Source organism: Microcebus murinus, chromosome 10 (assembly GCF_040939455.1).
Source record: "Microcebus murinus isolate Inina chromosome 10, M.murinus_Inina_mat1.0, whole genome shotgun sequence".
Taxonomy (NCBI): Eukaryota; Metazoa; Chordata; class Mammalia; order Primates; family Cheirogaleidae; genus Microcebus; species Microcebus murinus.
This window is the reverse complement of record NC_134113.1, coordinates 95,423,409-95,444,897: the sequence shown is the minus strand read 5'-3', so window position 1 is coordinate 95,444,897 and position 21,489 is coordinate 95,423,409. Positions and strand designations below refer to the sequence as shown.

At 53.6% G+C, this 21,489-nt stretch overlaps 1 protein-coding gene across 1 annotated transcript in view; it reads right to left on the bottom strand.

Annotated features, from left to right (window-relative positions):
* The window catches only part of VWF (von Willebrand factor), a 147,147-nt gene that overhangs the window by 102,994 nt on the left and 22,664 nt on the right, over positions 1-21,489 (bottom strand). The window contains exons 7-10 of the mRNA XM_012760580.2: positions 6,840-7,056; positions 5,186-5,308; positions 4,358-4,469; positions 3,358-3,404 (exon numbers count right to left, since the gene is read on the bottom strand). Coding sequence (XP_012616034.2) covers positions 3,358-3,404; positions 4,358-4,469; positions 5,186-5,308; positions 6,840-7,056 — 499 coding nt within the window. The remainder of the gene's footprint in view (positions 1-3,357; positions 3,405-4,357; positions 4,470-5,185; positions 5,309-6,839; positions 7,057-21,489) is intronic.

The window sequence follows — 21,489 nt, the reverse complement described above, 5'->3', positions numbered from 1 at the left end:
GGCAGCTCACGTTTATTGAGTGTTTGCTGTGTGTTGAGTGATAACCAGCCTCACACGAGCCGTGGGATGAAGCTGCTGTTACTGTCCCTGTTTCACAGACCAGGAAACCAAGGCTGTAAATCATTAAGTAGCTTGCCAAAAGCCACCCAGCTAGGAAGAGGTGGGGCTGGAATTCCAAGCAGGCTGGCTGAGTCCGGAGCCCGTGCTCCCAGCCCTCCACCACCTTTACAGGCTTATGGGATTTGAGACACAAATGAAAAGGCTTCCACTCACCCCTTGCCACCTCTAGAAAAGAACCTTCTGCATGCTTCCACTAGGAGATTCTATAACAAGAGCTTTATTCATTTGAGGACTAGGCTCTATTAACAAGCATGCTGCTTCAACATTATCAAACCAAGCATTTATAGTTCAATGGGAACTACATTAGCAGAGCTTCCCTGGGCACAGTGTCTTGCAGAGGAAGGGAAGAGAGGCTCAGGGTTACAGAAAGGGAAGTCTGCAGGCGATGGGAGGCCACAGTTTTGCCCCAGTCTGCCCTAACTCCTATCCAGTAGTAGAGATGGCAGGGAGCAATGAAGGCCTAGGAGTGCCACAGGAAGCCCAGCCCACGGCCCTCCTGGGCTCTTTCTCCCCCTGCCCATACACAGCATTCTGTGCTAGGACTCCAAGACGGCCCCCAGGGTCCCCACCTCCTATATTCATGTCTTGTGTGACCCCTCACCCCTTGAGGGCAGACTGGCTATGCTGACTTGTTTCTAGGGAACATAAGACAGCAGAAGTGGGGGTGTCACTCCAGAGATCAGGTTTTTAAAAGACTGTGGCTTCTGTCTTGGCTGAGCTCTTACTCACGCTACAGTCACTCGCCCCAGGAAAGCCAGCTGTCATGTCACGAGGCAGCCCCAGGGAGAGGCACACAAGGTGAGGCAGCAATGCCTGCCACCAGCATGCCAGTGAGCTCCACAGCCATCCCACGCACTACCCCCCAAGCCTTCAGATAAGACTGCAGCCCCAGGCAATAGCTCGGCTGAAACTTCAGGACAGCTCCTGGGCCAGAGGCGCTGAGCTAAGCCAGACCCAAATTCTTAGTGTACAGAACCTGTGAGACAAGGTTTGTTGTTTTAAGCTGCTTGGTTTGGGGAATTTTTTTTTTTTTTTTTTTTTTTTTTTTTTCAGAATCTCGCTCTGTTGCCTGGGCTAGAGTGCTGTAGTGTCAGCCTAGCTCACAGCAACCTCGAACTCCTGGGCTCGAGCAATCCTCCTGCCTCAGCCTCCCGAGTAGCTGGGACTACAGGCATGTGCCACCATGCCCGGCTAATTTTTTCTATATATGTTTAGTTGGCCAATTAATATCTTTGTATTTTTAGTAGAGACAGGGTCTCGCTCTAGCTCAGGCTGGTTTTGAACTCCTGACCGTGCGCAATCCTCCTGTCTCAGCCTCCCAGAGTGCTAGGATTACAGGCCTGAGCCACCGCGCCCAGCCTAGGGAATTATTTGTGACCTAGCAATAGATTAGTAATACACTCTCACCTTATTTTAGAGACTCAAAACCCACTTCTCTATTTTTGAGATTCACAACACCCACTCCTTTAGGGTCTGCAAAGAAGCCCCAGCCTGCTCTTTATTTACAAGCAGAACCAAGCATATCCCCTTCCAGAACCTTCCTCTACCTGCAATTACCACACTAGGAGCACAAGACAGCCCCACTGCCTGCTGAGTCATGAGGCAAGGTGTAGAAATTAGTCATGTGCCTTGGACGGAATTGTACCAGGAAGCAATGATCAACTAAACTCCAGGACTAGAGAAAGAAGGTCGGAGCTGGGACTTGGAGAGTACAGAGAAGAGCTTAGTGGTTTTTTTAGGAAAAGATCAAACCACTCAGTAGGCAGAATAGAACTGGTTGTCTTCCATCAAGGCATCAAGAGAACATCGTGCATCCTCAACAAAGTTATCTTCTAGATTTTGAACTGAAGGCCAGGGAATTGTGCTATATGCCCCAGACCAAGCAGTCCATCATGTACACAGCGGATGCTCAGCTAGTGCTCGGATGAATCGATAGTTGCAACTTCCTAATCTGATAGTCAATCTGAAAAAACACAATAAACTGAATTCTTAATTCCACCCACTATGGCTCACAGGTCTTTTACAATAAATGCTTATTATTTTGATATTAAAATTTTTTTCACGTTAGTTGTAGCAACTCATGTCTTTCACAGAGTGTGATTATGTTACAATGTAGCACAGACATCACTTTCAAAAGCAATCTTTTGCCCTTCTTGCTCTCTTCAAGAATTGCACAAAAGATAACCTGGCTAGCTGGCCAGAGTAATTGACCTAGTGGTAGTGCCCACTTTCCACCTAGTTCCAGAATTTTCCCAATGCAAGGGGCACTGGATAAGGTGGTGAGTGGCCCTAAAGCCTTTAAACCACAGGCCTTAAATCTGATCCTGAGTATCCAAGCTCAACCCTCTGGCGGCCCACCAGAGGCTAGGACTAAAAAGGAAAGAAAAGGGAAGGGAAAAGGTGGAAATTAAGCAGTTGTGAGTTTGAGTCCTGGTTCTGCCTCTTAGCAGCTGTGTGACTTTGGGCAAATGATTTAACCTCTCTGGGTGTGTCTCCTCTTTTGTAAATGAGAATAAATTATACCTGCGTCATAGACTGCAACAGTGAGGTAACACGTGTAAAGTGCTCAGCATGGTGCCCAGCACAGAGAAAACATCATGTGAGCCACCACAGAGGGAAAGGTGTGGTCACGGGGGGGGGGGGGGGGGGGGGGATCTTTGAATGGGCACAGTTTGCAGTAAACAGAATAGAGTTGGGGCCACACAGAGAGGAAAGCAAAGAGCAGAGATTGTAAAACAACTTTTCCTAAACAGATTTTCCAAGGCAGAGCCATTCAGTGACCTGGTTCTCCTAGCTCTCGGACCACGCCACGGTCTTCATATCAAGCATGCCAGAAAATTACATTAAAACTCCACCTTCAAGCCTAAAGAATTACCAGGCCAGCCCTTCTTCCTCTTAATTTTCCAAAGAACTTGTATGTCTTTGTGTAGTCGGTCATGACTGTACGGGTCATACTTAATCCTTTGAATAAACAGGTGATGAGAAAAGGGTAATAACCCCTGAGCCCAGGTGCATTGTCCCCTCTCAGCTGCAGCAGGGCCCCTCCTCTGGCCCACGGGTGTGTTAGCACAGCTGGTGTCTGAAACCAGAGCGGTGGTCAGGTGGCTATGTTCAACCTGTGCAGAGGGGGCAGCTCTCGCTGGCTTGAGGTGTGGCTCCCGCCCCCCGGTCTGGTAAGAGAGGAGAAGTCTCTTCACTCAGAGAAGGGAGGAAGAGCAGGAGCAAGAGGTCACCTACCCGGGCATTCTTCATTGCTGCAGATCCACTGGCTGTTTCGGCAAATGCTGTTGGGGAGGAAGCACAGGTCATGGGCAGCCCTGCAAACGCACGGTGTGTGGAGGGATTTGGGGCTCACCACCGTTACTGCAGCTGCCAAAGGAAGGGATCTGGGAGAAGAAAGGAGCTGGTGGAGAGGGATCTTGATGAGGTTACAGCTGTACAGGACAGGGCTTTGGCCACAAAGGAATCTTAGAGATACTGCCAAAAGGAAGAAACCCTGACCAAGAAAAAGAAGAAAGAAAAACTAGAGTATCTGATGTCCCTGAAAACGTTCTCAGGCACTAAGAAATCACATTCCTAGCCGCACGCACAGACGGTGGCAGAGAGCAAGGCAGCGCTGTCGAAAGGGCAATTCCAGCCCGGGACGAGTCCGGCAGCCGACTGAGACCCCAGGGGCCCAGCCAGCGCCGAAGGCTGCCGCACAGGGAGAGACAGCAAAGGGGACCTGGAGACCACAGAGGAGTCGTTGCTTCTGCTGTGCAGGGGACAGGCAAAGCCAGCCAGAGGTGACACCCAGAGGAGCTCCCCGGGATGACTTGAGCTAAGCAGAGGCGGGAGCCATGGGTCTGGCCGACTGCAGGGAGCCACAGACCGCACGTGCACAAGTTCCCATGGGCATTGCTGCTCCCTACTGCCCAGTAGGTGAGGGACGGAAGTAGAGAAGGGCCTGTGTGCTGCTATATGGTCCCTCTTCACGGGGAGAGGGTCACTTATCAAAGCACAGTCTGAAGGGACAGCGAGAGATGTGTGTGTACAGGACCCTGCCCTCCCTGAGCCCCCCTTCTGGGCTTACCTGTCATGTAACCCTGGGCCCCCTTGGCGCCTGCCACCCCTACCCCCACCCCCACCTCAGTCTCTTCTCCCTCAGCCCCGGCCAGGTGCTGCGCCACCTGCGGCCCCAGCTCCCCTCGCCCAGCCCCGGCAGCTCTCCCAGCCCACACCGTGTGGCCCCAAGTACCAGGTGTTGCAGTCTCGCGAGACGGAGGCGCCGGGAGGGTAACGCTTCCCGGAATGCACGCAGGAACACTCCGCACTCTCCACGCAGCGGCCTTCATCCAGGAGCTGTCCCTCTGCGTTCAAGGACAGCAAAGCAAAGACCTCAACATTGTCATCATCGTTCGTCACCTCACCACCATAGACCATGGCTGATCATCAGCTTCGGGCTTCTTCCAGCAAGCTCAAAGCACCTGTCCGGCGACGTTTGCCTTCCACATTGACAGCGCTGCGAGCGCTAGTCTCCATTCTCCAGGTGAAGAAATGGAGTCAAGAGATTTGCCCAAGGTTTTCTAGTACACAAGTTATGGGTCAAGACACACTCAGAACTCACTCTCAGTAATTAAACAGAGTTTTTCACCCAAGCTGACAGAGTCTCCCTTGAGAAAGACTTTCTAGTACAAAGCCCTTTTTCAGCTGAGCTCACAGGGCAAACCCAGGGAACTTTTTAAAGATCTTTCTCCCAGACCGATGCCCTGACACCTCACTGAGAAAAGCAAACTGCAGTTCAGGTCAGGCCACGAGCTCCCGACAAAGCACTGTTGGGGCCCAGACCATCCTCCTGGTTCCCTACACACAAGTGCTTTCATGGGTACAGTACAACAGGAAAACATAAATTAAAAATAACGACCAGCTCAATCTTCATCACTCTGTACAAAGACTTTTAAAAACTAAATAAAAGGCCTCTCATTTCAGCAAGGGGGAACAAACACAAGTGGCCTTCATCTCGCTTCCCAAAGCCAGGGGCACTGGCAGGGTCTCGGATTTGTAAATAAAGCGGGAAGTTCATTACCAGGGCAGCTGCAGCCGTCCACGCACTGCTCCTGACACGCTTCATTGATGTGCAGGCTCTGGCAGGTCCTGGTGCAAGGGGACACGCACTCCTTATACTCCATGCCAGCAGGGCATGCCGGGCCTGAAAGGGAAAACCAAAGGCGTCTCCCAGAGCGGTTCCCACCAGGGTGGCATCCTGCAAGCCATGCCGGACTCACAGCCTCCTTTGCCCCCTGGCTGCCCTACTCCCCCACCCCCATCCCCCACCCCCAGCCCCGTCTTCAGGACTCCAGGGGCCATCTCAGCCCCAGCATCCCCCATGCTGCTCCAAGACCCCTCCCCAGAAGGCAATTCTATCTCATGAGGCCCTGGCTAAGAGCCATGGGCACCTGGACCACCACCCCTTCCCTCCGTCACCTGTTCTGATTCTTTTGTACCTTTTCACCTAAAAGCCTTTCAGGGCAACACTAAACTCCTCTAGTCTGAAAAGGGATGACTTCCTGGGACCAAGCAAGGAGCCAACGATGTCCTCCCTCACATCCCTCCTCTGAAGGCCCCTCCTGTCCATGAAATTGGCCCAATCGAATGCCCCGCCCAGCACAGGGCACTCTGGGTTTGGCCTGCTCAGCCTGCGTGGCGACTCTCGTTCACTCCCCTCTGCTGCAGGCCCAGGCCCAGCTCCTCCCGGGCAAGGGCCGGCTCTCCTCTCTCTCTCTCTCTACCCCGTGGCTAGTTGACACACAGGCAGACTGAGGGACTAGGACATACAGCACACTTTTCTGGGCTTTCTGACCCAAACAATTGCCCCAGAGCAAGGTACGTCAGGTATCTCCCCCGCCCCACCTTCAGAGACTAAAAACACAGCCTTCGCCTTACAGAGGAGAGACAGCTGCTAACACCCTCCTCCCCGCACCCGCGGCAAGGTGGACAGTGCGGACCGAGCAGCTGTCTGCCACACGCTGAAACACACGTGCAGGCAACGGTGCCGGCGGCTGGGTGCGTGATCTGTGTGATTGTCACAGACCAGCTGCACGGCTTTCGCTCACTGGAAGGTCTGGGGAGAGAGGAGGCTTCTTGCGAGGTGACGGGAGAAGCCCCTACTTAATCTCGGTAATCTGGGGACAGTGACAATGACTGGGGACTGAAGGAGACCAGAAGGTGAAGCGCATGGCCCACGAGGCAAGGCAGAAAGGGTGGTGAGCCTCGAGCCGGGGGAGAGGAGGCTGATTCAATAAAAGGAGGAGCTTAATAAAAGCCTCTGGTCCCTCCAGATCCCGCGAGCACCGGCGGGCCCACTCCCTGCTCTTCCTCAATTCAGACAGGCAGACGGCGAAGACATAAACTGAAATCGCCGCTGCAGAGACTCGAGTGGGCAGCAGAGAACATCCTGTGAGTCCAGCAGATGGGGACGGACTTCCCCAGGGAGCCACGGGCGCCCAGGGAGGCGCGGGGCGAGGACAGAGGCAGGGCCCAGGGCCTTGAGGCGTGTTCAGGGAGGAGGCTCCTAGGACCAGGTCGCCGGGGCAGAAGCCATTCAGGAAGTGGGCCTGGGGAAACTGGCGGCTTTGGGGGAACTGCCACGGTGTGGTAACGGTGCAGGCTCCTGACAGCCCCAAAGCACCCCGAATGACACCACCCAGACACTGCTGGTGCCCAGCGTGGAGGTGACTTACGGCACATGCTGTGGTGGGTCCAGCCGTACGGTACCACTCCCTCCTGGGCACAGGCCCGGGCATACTCCAGGAAGGCAGGGCACAGGCACTCGGGCCCCTGAGAGCACGTGCACAGAGTCTTCTCACACAGGGCCACGAAGGGCTCGGGGTCCACCGCAGGGTGGCAGCGGGCAAACGCCGAGGTGCTCTTCAGGAGCTGGCACTGCTCCCACAGGCCCTGCGGGGAAAGGGGCGGCCTCAGCGGGGCTGCAGGAGGGCAGCCCGGCCCTGCGGTGGCCCCTGCAGTGTCCCCCCCAGCGTGGTGCTGAGGAGACTCAGCCTGCTAGGGAAGCCAAGGAAGGTCCCCAGGACCCGGGGCAGTGTCTAGCACCTAGTAGGTGCTTGTCAACATGTGTTACAGTCACTGATCCATCCATCAAAGGGAAGGCCCTGGACTCAGGCTGTGTGACGCAGGCCAAGGCTAAGGGTGCACCTGTGACCGGGCCTGGACACGCAGTCTACGGCCTTGGACCCGCTGTCGTGGGCAGCGCACCATGAAAGCGAAGAGGAGAGAGAGGAGCAGACAGACCCTGGGGTTGGCCTGGTGGCTGCAGAGTCTGATAATGCTGTTCAGCTTCGAGTTCTGCCCTCACCTGGTCACCCCCTCTGTGACCCAGGAGGGGGTGACCTCCTCACTAGAAATGAGGTGGGGGTGGGGCACCGGGCTCTATAAAGCACAGGATCCTGGGACCGACCCCCAGAGACCTGAACTCAGTAGGTCAGGGAAGGGGTTCAGCACTGCGTTTTCTTGAACAGTCCCCACGTGGTTGCTGGGACCAGGCGGGACCAGCTCCCGTCAGTGACAACAGCCAGGACTCCACGGAATGTCCCAGGCACACTGAGCCAGGCAGGGGCTGTTCTTGGGTTTTGCCACTTTGTTGATACCCTCAACCTAACAGCACAAGGTGGGTTTGGAACTGTCGTCACTTAGTACTTGTGCTGCCTCATTAGTATAAACACTCTTCCATGTTTTACTCATAAACATCTCCACATTCTGAGTTTTAATGAGTCTAAATGCACATTTTTTTCACAGCTCAATATCCCTGAAGTTGGGGCGCATCTTACAGAGGCTAGCATGCTTCAGCTGGCAGCTTTTTCTTTCTGAGCGACACAAGGAGCATTGGTGTATCTTAGAATCAATGATGTCTTAGCTTGGACACAATATGGCATTGGTGATATAAACGATCCCCATAAATTCACTCACACGTAACTTCTTTCGCCCACATGCATGCTCTCCACTGAAAGCCAGCAGTTAGTGAAAGCATTTACAATCTTCAGCTAAAGAGAAAAAGTTCAAGAGTATCTAAATGGAAGGGATGAGCCCTAAAGGATAAGCTGGAGCCAGTGTTTGCAAAGGGGACAGTAAAAAAGAGGACGGAAGTTACCAGTTTTGAGGAGAGGGAAATGGAATCTGCTCACATTGTAAAAGGGATCGCCAGAGCTAGCCGTGTAACCCAGCAGCCAGGAGCCAGGGGCCGGCCGTGGCCGCCGCTTTTGTGGCACTGCGGAAAGCCCAGAGGAATAGAGATCTGGCCCCACCTGCTCACCGTCCTCAGGATCCAGCCTGGCCGCACCAGAGACGCATGTGGCCCTGGGGAAATCAGGGTCCTGCCCCAGTGCTGGGCCCTGCCCCCAACCCCGCCCACGGCGTCCACCATCAGAGCCAGGCAAGCAGAGCCGCGTCACAGCGGCCGCACCTGGTCACAGAGCCCGGGGCGCCCAGCCGGGAGGTCCAGGGCCCAGCTGGCCGGGACAGGGCTGGGAGTGGCCGGTTCCCTTTGCACCTTAGAAAAGCAGCTGCCCACAAGGGCCGCCACCCTGCAGAGCCACAGCAGGCAACCTCGTGGGGAGGGTCACCAGCCCTCTGCGTCTGGGGCCACCACCCACAGCAGCCCCCACATGGCCCACCTTGCTGAATTCCCTCCCATCTGGTCCCCACGGGGTGGCTGTGAAAAGCCCAGGTCTAAAGCCCAGCTCTGCCACTGACTGGTGGTGGGGACTGGGGCAAATCAGCTCACTTGGTTGGAGAAGGGTGTCCTCACGTAAAACGTGAAGGACAGCAACCTTGCACGAACTCGTGGGGCTGCCGCGAAGACACCACAGTGCCGGCACCGGGTGGGCTGCCAGGGAATGAAGACCGTTGTCACAGGGCCTGGGACCACTTGTATCTCAGGTGGTTACGAATGGCCTTTCACTGGCCACCCTGAACATTTAACACATGGGGAAACTGAGGCTTCTGAAGACGAAGACCAGGAGGAGCGGCAGAGGCGGGCAGGCCTGCTTTGGCCTCATTAGGACAGTCCAGCCTCTTGCACACGCCAGTTGTGCGGGCTCGGGCTGCTCCTCCGCACGGCAGGGAGAACGAGCCCAGCTCCCACCCGGCAGGACCGCAGCAAGACTGAATGGAGCAATGCCTGTGAAAGGGTTATGCTAATAAATGGCGACCCCATACCATCATCACCATCCATCTCCTGGCCACCAGAGATCCCTGTCACCGTCCCTCCTGCCACTAGGCCTCCCCACTAGAATGGTGAGCAGGTCCCGGCAGGATGGAAGACACTTTTGTCCCGGGGTCTCTATCTCCCCGGCTGTCCGGGACGAACGGCTGCTGGGGCAACAGCATCACTTCCCTAGTGTTCTTGGGCGCCACTTGGGGGACAGAGGGGCTGCTTTTGTGACTCTTTTATTTGTGAGGTTCACACTCCTCCAGAACAAAGTGGGTTTCTTTCTAGTAGTGAGAGGGCAAACTCTTTTCTCCGTAACAGGCAAGTCTAAGAGCCTCCATCCTTACTGGCAAGTGGAGGCTCAGGGAAGTGGGCTGAGGCCTGTGTCTATGTCTGTCATTTTGCCATCCCACCCACCCCGCCAGAAATGCCACTCGGGAAAGGGAGCCGCTGAGCTCTTGGAGGGCAGCTGGGGGGCCCAGGGAGGGCCGGATGCCCAGGCTCCTGTCTACCTCTTTCCCCACCCACGATTTGATACTAGAGAAAAACTCAAAGCGACAACTCCATGGCGTTTTTCTGGTGATTGCTGTCATCACCTGGGCTGCAGGAAGGTGGCTCTGAGCACCCCCTGCTCCCCAGGACCAGCTCCTGCAGGCACAGGGCCCAGGAACTAGGGATCCTCACTGGGCAGGATACAGCACCTGCCAGGAGGAAGGAAGACCAGGCACCCTGCCCGCTCGGAGCCACGGTGAGGCGCAGTCCAGCACGGCCGTCTCCTGTGGGCCACAGCAGACGTTTCCCTGCCCAAAGGAAAAATGAGAACGGTACCCCAGCACATTTCCTGGGAGCTCCCTGGAGGTATTAAATGGTTTATAGAAAGCCTTAGCGAGCTTGTGTTCTGATATTTGCCTGCAGGATGGGAATGGATTTCTGCCGAAACAGCCACCTCCCTTCTTAGAACAATTCCCGAGGCCTCCACCACACATACCTGAAATCTGGCTCAAGTTTCTTCCTCAGAAGAAACAAAAGAAAAAATCTGTCCTCCTACCTTGTCCTTCAGTCTTCCTGTGGTCAGCTCTGACCTGAAGCTGGTCTCCTAGAGAGACCACAGTCTGAGAGCTGGGCGACACTTCTGCACAGTCACCCGGCACCCACAGCTGCCCCCCACCTGCCGCTGTACCAGAGTGGCGCTTTTAGCGTGCTGTCTCTGCCGCTACAACTTCTCTGTTCCACCACAGGGAGCCCTGCCATGCCAGGACAGGCCCTGAGACAGGACACAGAAATATGTCCAAGATGGAGTTGACATCTTGTATTCTCAGACTCATAGCAGAGACAGTGGCAGGCAGGTGGTGACCAAAACTCTCACTCGACGAGCACTGGCTATGTGGCCTGCCAGTCTCCAGCAGGCTGTCCTAGTCCATATAAAATGCACATCTGACTGTGCGTGTCCCAGCCCTGCTCACAAGGCAATGTCCTAGCTCATTAGGAAGGCGGCAAGGCCAGCCCTCCATGATCTGACCCCAGCCTACATCTCGAGCCTCATCCCTTCCTGCTCCCCATCTCACGCACTACTGATGGTTTCCTGAACACAGCTTGCATGTTGTGTTGACGTTCTGCTCCTTTTGCTGCACACCTACTATGTCGAGGCATTGCGCCAGGCACAAGGAATATGATAAAAAGCAAACAGACCGGTTCCAGCCTTCATAAACCTAACAGGGAACCTGCCCCACCCCATCACCTGTTCCGGCCCTGCTACCTCCCACTCCATACCTCAGCTCAGGAGCCACCTTTTCCAGGAAGGCTTCTCTGACCAGCTCCCCTCTCCCCAACCCTGCAGGGTTAGGAGCTCTCACAGCCTTCCCGCGAGCCTCTACTCCCGTACTGAAAGTACCCGTTTCTGTGGCCTCCTCCTCCATTTCCCTGCAAGCTTTTCAAAGACAGGAGCTGTATTCCCAGGGCACATGTAGCAGGCAATGAGTGCTGGATCAAACCCAACGGTAACGAACACAACCATGAGTCAGTCATGCTCTGCAGTTCCAAAGTGGCATCCAATCCACCTGAACCAGGTGTTTCCATGGCAATGTTCACATTACAGCCTGAAGACTCGCTCCCAATTCACAGGGGTCTTCCCACTGGAGCAGCCAATGGCGGCTGGAAGAAACCTGCAGCTGCGATCCAGGAAGCACTTCCCAAAAGGGGCAGTGTGAACCGGGCCCTGGACGCTGTGTGGGACTCAGGGCACAGCACGGGGGAGGCCACGCCAGGTAAAGCCCATGGCATAAGCCCAGGCAGGAGGAGAAACAGCATGGCCGGGCCAGACCCTGAGACGCCAGCCCAGTGCTGCCAACGGACGCCCCAGGAAAGGCACAGCTGCCTCTGGGACGTCGCTCTACTGGGTTAGGGGCCTCAGCTTCTCTTAGCAGGTAGGCAAGGCCCCGTCAAACCTAACCAAGCTCCCTTTGAACAAGTTCCTGTTTTCTGCCTGTGCCCTCCGACCCTTCCGTGTGCTACTCCCTGGTGAAGTTCTCAGAGGCCCCTTCCTCCCCCTCCCCGGGGTCACTGTAGCCACCGCGGGAGCTGGCGAGCGGGCTTGCGTTCACGGTCCCCGGGTCATCCTGAGTTGGAGCCGTGTCCGAGCTCCCTGCTTCCCGTGGAACTGGGCACAGCCATGCGCAGCAGTGGTGGGGGGCTGGGCAGACACGAGGCTGCCGGTGTGCAGGCCTCCAGAAGGCCGTTTACAGACCCCCCGCCCAGCCCCGGCTCTAAGGAAAGGCTGACGCGAACCGGCCTCCTTGTCCTTGGTCTCTAAATAAAGAGACCACCTCGTCACCCACTACCACAGACTGGCCCTTCACGGTTGAAGACACCTTCAAAGAGCACAGATATCCTCAAAGAAAGGCTTTCAGATTTGGAAACTGAGGCACGGAGAAAGAATTTACCAGGACAGCGGTTCTCAAAGTGTGATCTAGGGATCCCCTAGGATTCCCAAAATCCTTTCAGGGGTCCTTGACAACAAAAGTGTTGTAACAACACTAACATATTATTTGCACTTTCCCCCCTCATTCTTTCATGAGTGTGCAGTGGGGTTTTCCAGAAGCTACATGACATGTGACGTCACAACAGACTGAATGCAGAAGCACAGACAGGAATCCAGATGATTGCTCTTAAACCAGACGTCGAAGAGATTTGCAAAACTGTGAAACAATGTCCTTCTTCTCTCTAAATTTTTTTGTTTGAAATTTACAGTTATTTTTATTTAAAAAATGTTATTTGCATTAAAATAAATATAATGAATTCATTATTTTTAAATGAATTAATAAATATGTTTTAAGTATCTTGGCCGGGCGTGGTGGCTCACGCTTGTAATCCTAGCACTCTGGGAGGCCGAGGCGGGCGGATTGCTCAAGGTCAGGAGTTCGAAACCAGCCTGAGCAAGAGCGAGACCCCGTCTCTACTATAAATAGAAATAAATTAATTGGCCAACTAAGATATATATGGAAAAAAAATTAGCTGGGCATGGTGGCGCATGCCTGTAGTCCCAGCTACTCGGGAGGCTGAGGCAGGAGGATTGCTTGAGCCCAGGAGTTTGAGGTTGCTGTGAGCTAGGCTGACGTCATGGCACTCACTCTAGCCTGGGCAACAAAGTGAGACTCTGTCTCAAAAAAAAAAAAAAAAAAAAGAGATATAACTCACATAAACAAAACCTCTTTAAAGTCATTAATATTTTTTATGAGTGCAAAGGGGTCCCTGAGACTAAACAGTTTGAGAACCACTATCTGAGTGATGGAGTGACCAAGCAGGGCCGCACACCCTGAGTCCACGCCCAACCACAAACTACACGGATTCCTGCCCCCCGCCCCGTTCCCTAACGATGGGAATAGAAGGCAGCGTATACCGTGGATATAGCTCAGGTTTTGCATGACTGGGTTAGAATCCCAACCCTTCGCTTCCAAAGTATGTGACTTTAAAGAGACTGTCTCAGCTGGGTGTGGTGGCTCACGCCCTATAATTCCAGCACTCTGGGAGGCCGAGGTGAGAGGATGCCTTGAGCCCAGGAATTGGAGGTTGCAGTGAGCTGCAGTGACGCCACAGCACTCTGCGCAGGGCGGCAGAGTGAGTCTCTGCCTCAACAACAACAAAACATAAGAAAACTGAGCACCCCTCTTCACGATCCCCCCTCCAAAAAAGAAAACTATCTCACCTCTCTGTACAGGAGCTTCCTCACCTGTGCAAACGGATATGCGGAAGAGACTGAAAGTTGTTCAGTATCTATTCTTCCCTTCTTTCTTGGTCATAGAACTCTCAGTGATCAACTTTTGCCCGCTCACACAGCCACTGGGAATAGATTCCATTTCTCAGCCTCCCTTGCAGCTAGGAGCAGCCATGTGACTAAGCATCGGCTACAAGCAGAAGATGAAGCTTGAGCTGCTCTCTTGGAGCATATGTGGGAATCCGCACAGAGGAACCTGGATCCCAACATCATGAGATCCTGCACAGACCTGGACATCCTACCCGAGCTTCTTTACAAGAGAGAGGAAAATAACCTTCCACGCTGTATAAGCCATTGTTACTTTAGGTGTCCCGCCACTCACAGCTGCACCTGCTCCTACCTAACATGGACAGCAATACCCAGACTACCTTAGCAGCTGCTGTACAGTAAAACTGAACAAGATGATCCCGGGAAGGCAATCAAGTGTTTGTAACTACCATCATTTGCCTGCTGTCCGTACTGACTCCTCCTTGGCTCTCTGCTAAGCCATTCTGGCAGGGACACAAGATGAAGGCCAGCTAATTTGCACACTTCCAGCATCTCCTTGGCTCCAGGGCCCGGCATCAACTACTCCTGTCTTCTTCAACTCCTGTCGGCGCTGCTGGGGCTGGCGAGAGAGCAGCGGCCCTGGCCGCTGCACCCATGACCTCACCATGCCGGGTGGCTGCGCAGACCCAGTGGCAGGCCATCTTAATCACATTTTCAGTTCATTAAAGAGGACCAGGCCTCTTCCCCGGAGACAGGAGGCCAGTGCAAGGGAGGGGAGAGAAAACAAGCACATCTCCCCAGTGGCAGCAGGGGGAGGAGAGAGCAGCAGCCCTAGGTCTGAGCTCAGCCCTTGTGTTTGTTCCCCGGCAGCTGACAAAGGAGAAGGGAGGGGCACTCCTAGGACCCAAGGGAACAAAGAGAGGAGAGTCCCATGTATGAAGTGCAAGATTGTTCAGCAGGCCCTGATCTTTCCAGCCCTGGGGTGGGTGCCCTGTGGCAGCCCCTGGAGGAGGTGTGGAGGCGCCTGGAGCCTGAACCGTTCCAAAGTAGTGGGTTCAAGAATTCACCCCTGTGGCAGGGACGGGCTCCCATTGGTCAGCCTGCAAGGACGGATGGGGAGAGTTGCTGCTTCTATTTATAACTTCTGGCTGGCCTGAGATTCCCACCCACATTCCAAGATTTTGACTCACAAAGACCCCGTGAAACTGGTTGATAGATTGCCACCAGAGGACTGGCTTTTGCAGAGTTGGGCATTCCTCTCTCTAAGACAGTTGGGGTACAGTGCTCATGAGAAGCACCATAAGTAGATATTTCGCTGCAGCGTTGGCCAACGAGCTTTCCAAAGGACCCTCCTCACCCTCTGCCTCGAGCTCCTGGGGGGGTGGTTCTGAGCAGGCTCTGCTCGCTAGAAGGACAAGGGCCCAGGTCACCCCCTGCCTCCCACTGTGGGTGTGCCACACTCTGGGGATGAAAACAGTTCAGTCTGAAGCGCCCCACTCACCCTGCTCCCAGCAAGGAAAGACAGTCAGCTCTGAGACAGTCTCCGAGCTTCTTATCACTTAGCATTCATTTGGCGATTTGTCACTTATTGGCCCAAGAAGGATTCGTGCTGTTCTCTCTTTGGTTTAATTGACCTCACGAAATGATGGGCACCCTCAGGATCTTGCCTATTCTGGTCCTTGCCAGGGAGAAGGAAAAGGGAAAGAAAACCACGTAACAGATATCTGTTAGGGATTTTGAGCTTGTTAGGTCAGGAAGGCATTTGAACTGACAGCTTGAGTACTAAGACCTCATCCAACCCTCCTCAACAGTCTGTCAAATAAGTGAGCCAAAGGCCAAGTTCTCTAAGTCAAGGGCAGCTTCTGAAGCCCATGGCAGTCGCTGGTGTCTGCCAGTAGGCTAGACCCCGTAAGGAGCAGTGGCCGGGTCACTGCGGTCCCACCACGCAGCTCCTGCCCCTGCTCCTGCCTTGTTCCAGGCGAGCATCTTTGCCGTAAAGGAAAAGGGCACACATGCACGTGGGTGTTCGGCAGAGCTCTGTTTACTTAGAGAAGACTGAGATACAAGGCAGGAAAGGACCTTACACGAGGACACGCAGAGAATTGATCCAAACCAGGAACTGCCGCCTGGATTCCTGGACCTCAGGAAGGCACGAGGAATAAGTCCCCGTTCCTTAGCCCATCCATGGCTCAGGACAGACAGACTTGAGAGAGAGTTCTCACTCTGCGAAAGGGAACAAGCTACGTGTGCACTTGTGTTCAAGCCCCAGCTCTGAGGTCGGCATTACCCCGGCATCGTGGTGGGCGCTCCGTCCCAGGTCCCGGTGCCACAGCGACAACCAAGTCCTCTGGGACCCTACACTACGAGGATCTTTCCTTGAGATTTACTGGCCTTCCCTGGGCCGGACTCTCCCCCAACAACTGGTCTCCATGAATCACTATTCTACCAAGCAGTGAATGTAACAAAATTCTTCCCAATCTCCAAGAAAAGTCTATTCCAGGCCAAATCTGCCAACACAGTGAAAGGAGAGGCAGGAAGAAGAAGCAGGCATGGCAGCAATGGGCCTGGACAGTGAGCCCCAGCTCAACCAGTGCACTCAACACCTCGGCCAGGTCCTCTGAGCTTAAATTGTCCCCTCTATGCCTGTGACCTCCCGCTCCAGCAAGACTGTGAGCAGAAATAGCAGAAAGGGCTGGTACATACTTTGCAAATGAAAGGCTTGGGCAATATTTAATGAAGACATGAAGAGTGAATTGCTTTGTTTCCAACAGCATATGTGCTTTGTGTGCCTCTTTGGGCTATTGAAGAGACATGTTATGATTATTCAAAGTCAATACAACTGTTTGCAAATGTTAGCTCGTGAGGGACAGGTGGTCTCCTGGGAGGAAGAGGAGTCATAGGTGAACAGCATGCTGTTTCAGAGGAGGTGGGGAGAGTTCTGCAGGATAATTGGGGAGGTGAGAAAATGTGAAGACATGAACAGCAGAAGAAAATAAGCATTGTGTTCACCTAACAAACACCACATTTAGAGACTCATGGAAAGCAGGAAATCTGGGGCAGCTTGGTGACCAATGGGAGTACAACTGGATGTGAGCTCCTGAGTCAGACCTGGAGAAACTAGGCAGAAAGGTCCTTGTTCCTCCAGTATTCAGGGACGCCAACAGACAGGGCTTCAGCTTCAAATGGGCAAGAAGAGAAAGGAGGGATTTGCCAGGGAGCCAAGGAGGCCAGCCTAGGGCTGAGCTCCACAGGACGGCTGGAAAGATCTAGCAAGGTTGTCTCAAAGCCTTGACTCTTAAAGTCAAGGTAACTGCATAACATGTCTCTCTGGGCGTTGTGTGTGGAAAGCACTCATGCAGTGGGTAGGGGTGGAACTAGATGCCTACTAGAGTCTCATCCAACTCTGAGGTTTTATGAACCTACGATTTCTAACATTGACAAAATTTCTTCTGCCCCAGACACCTGTCTGAGGCTGGGGCTGCTGATGGCTGATTCACTGGGAGTGGAGTGATAGCTGGGCACTCAGCTTTCTCAGTAAAGACTGGTCACCTTGGGGATCAAACGTGAGGAGGCATCTGGAGAGAACTCTGGGGGCCAGAAAGTGAGCCGATATTCTCACAGCAGCAGCAAAAGCAGGAGACAGTCCCCCACTCTGGGGGAGGTGGTGCTGAGGATGGTGATGATGGTGGCAGCAACGGTATGTCCCAGAGGGAGCCAGGCCAAAGCCATGGCATGTCATGCTGCAGGCCACACAGCAACACGCCAAGTGTCTACACGGTAGACAGTATACATGCGCATAAATGTACCTTATATGTACAGGTATAATGTCTATCCCAGCAGGTGGTGGGGAGGTGCCTTGAGGCAGAGGTGCCTTTTTCTAATTAGCTGCAGCCCAGTCCAGCCTCCTGGAGCCTCAGGCTTCGTGTTGCAGACAGGGCTGCAGGACAAAGCCAAGACCCCTTTACAAGGTTCAGCCCTTGCAGACATTCCCCAAACTGGCCGGAGTTTTCCTTAAGTGACCTAAGGATCTTTCTTTCTAAAATGTACTTCTTGTAGTAGAATTTCCTGCAAATGAACATCAATTATTTGAGTATTCATGGCACTGGGCTCCAGGCTCTAAAAGTCCTGCCCTTGGATTGAAAAGCTGGAAAAACTGCAAATTTGCATGCAATCAAACAAGCCATTATCAGTCCCAGTAGAGAGAGGCATTGGGTTTTGTTGGCACAACAAGGAAACATTCATCCCCGAGGTATAAGTAATAAGTAATATGACCTAGCTCTCAGAACGAGCAGACTCCTTGCTATGCCTAAGAAAGACGGAAAGCACCAGAGAAGTGGGGAAATGGATTCTGGCCAGTATCAAGGAAAGTTCTGAGGTCAATGTGGTCCCCCCCACAGAACACTCTGCCACTACAAATGTGCCCTTGGAGGCACAGTGGCAAATGCTTGTAACTGATGCCCCATTTGCCAGACCTGACTTCTGAACCTGGGGCCCAGTGGGACTCAGCCTGTGAACAATTCAAAGGACCACATTAATCACCTCCCTGGAGATGAGTCATTGTGCTTCCCGGCCAATGAGGGCGCCCCAGGAGTGGGCAAACTCAATCTGATTGGCTGAGGACAAAGCGGGCCTCTCTTCTCAGGTAAACAACCCGAAACCAGGAGTTCTGGGCTGGAAGGAGCCTGTGCCTCTGGGAGGTGTGGGGGTTGGGGGCCTCAGCCCGACACTAAGAACCTAATTTCTTAAGCTGCTCCCAGGACACTGGTTAGTAAGGACTTCAATGCACCCAGGAGACAAAGAGAGTAGCAAGCGCACAGCCAGAGGCTCAGAAAGGTGGGAGGCAAACAAGTCATTTCTTGGACTCTCTCCTCCCCCACCTGGGTATCAGGTTCTCCACTTGAGAACCCTGTCTTCACCTCCCACTGGGTGTGGGTGAATGAGCTTGTTACTTTGTACTCCGAGGGTGGGGGAACACTTGTCGAGCATTTACTCTGCACTGAACTGTGTTTGCAAAATAAAATAAGCTCTCGAAGACGTGTTTCCGTACTAGATGTGCATCCATGGCCACCCCTACCCAGCCTCCCACTGAGGCGCCCACCCCCTTAATCTCACCCCTGCCCGGAGAACACTGAAGCACAGCAGAGGGTGAACCACTAGCCAACAACAGAGCTGTACGTTTGGAAAGAAAGGAATCAGGACAACCCCTTCCTCCTCACTCCACATGATACCGAGAGTGCACTTCATCTGAAATGCATCTGGGCTAATAAGCAGCTCTAGAAGAAAAGCTGGCTCCTGTCACTCACCCACTTGGATGTGTGGATATGTCTAGGCACCTGACCTTCCTTCTAACCTCACGCCGTGCTCAGCTACCAAAGCAACGGGTTATAGTTGGGAGAAAGGGAATAGAAAAAAATGAATTTTGGAGCTTATGCTTAAATTACAGAGCTTGGCCTGCTTCTCCCTGGCCCCACTCTCACGGCATGAGCACTGTGGGGAACACAGGACGGCAGGAGGATGCTGGGGTCAGCTAATAATAGTGATAATAATAATGGCTTATACAGCTGAGCTCCTCTGGGCAAAACTCTCCACATCAATTCTCTCTCTCACCCTCTTGTAAGCCCTGGCAGCTACTATTTCCAGGCCTGTTTTACATATGTGGAAACTGAGGCACAGAGAAGGGACACGTCTTCCCCAGAGTCGCAAAGCCAGGAATGGCCTGACCCAAAGCCACACCCTTAGCACAATGCCAAGGCCCCGGGGTGAGAGGAAGTCAAGGGCTATCAAGGGCAGCTTCAGACATTTCGAACTTTTACTGGAAAGAAGAGGAAACTCCTCCCTTCTCCACGACAGCACCCTCTTCTCCGGTGCTAGAGCTCACACGCCTTTGTCGGTGCTTGTCCTGGGCCACGATCCAGGTGACACAGATGTGTACAGACCCGCCAGAGGAACCAGCGCCACTGAAACCCTGGAAACCCAGGGAAAAAAGGCTTTTGGAATGTGCTTGTTTATAAGGTGGAAATTGTCTGTGTTTGCAATTTAGGTAGCTAGATTTAGCATCAGCCCAGAATAGTTTCCTGGGCCTGACGTGCTCCTTGGTCATAGGTCAAATTGTTCCATGAAAATGAAGAAGGCTCATTGAATGCGTAACTAGTTAATCATGAAGCTTTCTCGTGCTAAGGTAGGGAGGTTTTATTCTGTTTCTAGAGTAGGAAAGAGCTGGATTTCTCTACTTATGTGCACATTTAGGTAAATTATATTTCTGTAAGTGAAGGAACCTGAATTATTATTGCAGAGTCACAGTCCCTAGATAAGTAACGCCATCCAACTTGCATTCATCCACCCATCAGATACTTATTGAGACCTATTGTATACCGTCTATCTAGCCCAATCCAGACACACACAATAAAAGGTTTTAGAACTGAAAGAAAACATAAGAATCTGTGGAGCTGAATCCTGAGGAGGAACGTGGGCCGCGGGTAGAAACGCCCTGCGAGGCCTGCGCCAGCGCGGCCAGAACGCGGCGGGCGCGAGGCCTGACCCTGCCCCTCACCAGCTAATGCCACGGAGCAGCCCCAGAGCCTCCCGAGGCTTCGGTTTCCTCGTCAGACGGACAAAATCGTGGAAGGACATCTGCCCTGCCCCCCACTGATGGCTGCGCCTTTGGGTGACTGCCGCTCGTGCCTGTGCCCTGCAGAGCTGTGCGTGCCCAGACGCGGGTGACTGCAGTCGGGTCACGGCAGTGAAGCTAGGAGTAGGCAGGGACCACCCTCTTCATATGTGGCCCAGTAGGCAGGGACCACCCTCTTCATACATGGTTGTGGGTTTCAAGAAATAAAAATCCTAAGCCCCGCAGCCAACTAGGCAGACCTCTCTTAGCCAAAGAGACTCCAAAGAAACCTTAAAATCTGAGTTCCGGGCCATGACCGGATGGAAGGTGGAGCATGCCTGTTATACCCCATCCTTCACTAACCACCACTAGGCTTTCTTTCCTAACAGTTAAATAGAAATCAGCCCAGAAGGACTCCCCTCCCTTTTTGTGGTTTTGACACAATAACTGACCAGCATTCCTTCTTGATAAGAGACCACCAGGCATGGCTGGTTCTGGCCAGTTCACAGAGGCCGCACAGGATGCCTCTGTGTCCTGCCGGTTCACCCTTTGACAGATAGAGCCGGAGTTTAATGTATTTGAATGTTAAGTTCCCACCCCAAAGTGAACACGGGGTGTATGTAACATGCATGTTTGCTTACTACACTTGCTTGCGTCCCCCACTTTGTGAATATTCATAGTTCCTCTTGTAAAGTGTTAAATACATACACTTAGCCAATCCATTTGGCAAAAATTCCTGTCCCACCCTTCCCTCCCTAAGTGTCTGCTTCCAGTTTCTGCCAGAGGCTCCGTCCCGGGCTGTGGGATGGCCAGTCTGCAGGCTGCCACCCTTCATAAGAAATACAGCTCTCCTCTCCGCATTTATGAACCTCGTGACTCTTCAGCTGGCAGTCTCAATGGCGTGGTTGCCCGCTGCATGGGGACGGGGAGGTGGGGCTGTCAAGCAGAGCTACTGCGCAAGGACGTCCTGGTGCAGCCTACGTTCCCATCCAGAGCCGAGGACTCATCCATCAGCTGCCGGAGGGCTGGCTGCGAGGGTCCGTGGCTGAGCCACTCCCGGGCACGGGAAGGAGTCCCTCCTCCCCCAGAGGCAGCCCACATCCAGTGGCCTACTGGGCAGCGTGTGCCCCTTGCCCCAGCTCTCAGAGCTCCCTGAAGGATCGGCTGAGGCCCCGCCTGTGACTATCAACTCTGTCCCACACGTCCAACTTGTCACACTGCCCAGCTCTGCTCCTCTCACTCCCTGCAGAGCTCTCTGAGAGCCTCGGGAAGCCCCTGCGCACACGCCTCCCTCCCAGGGAA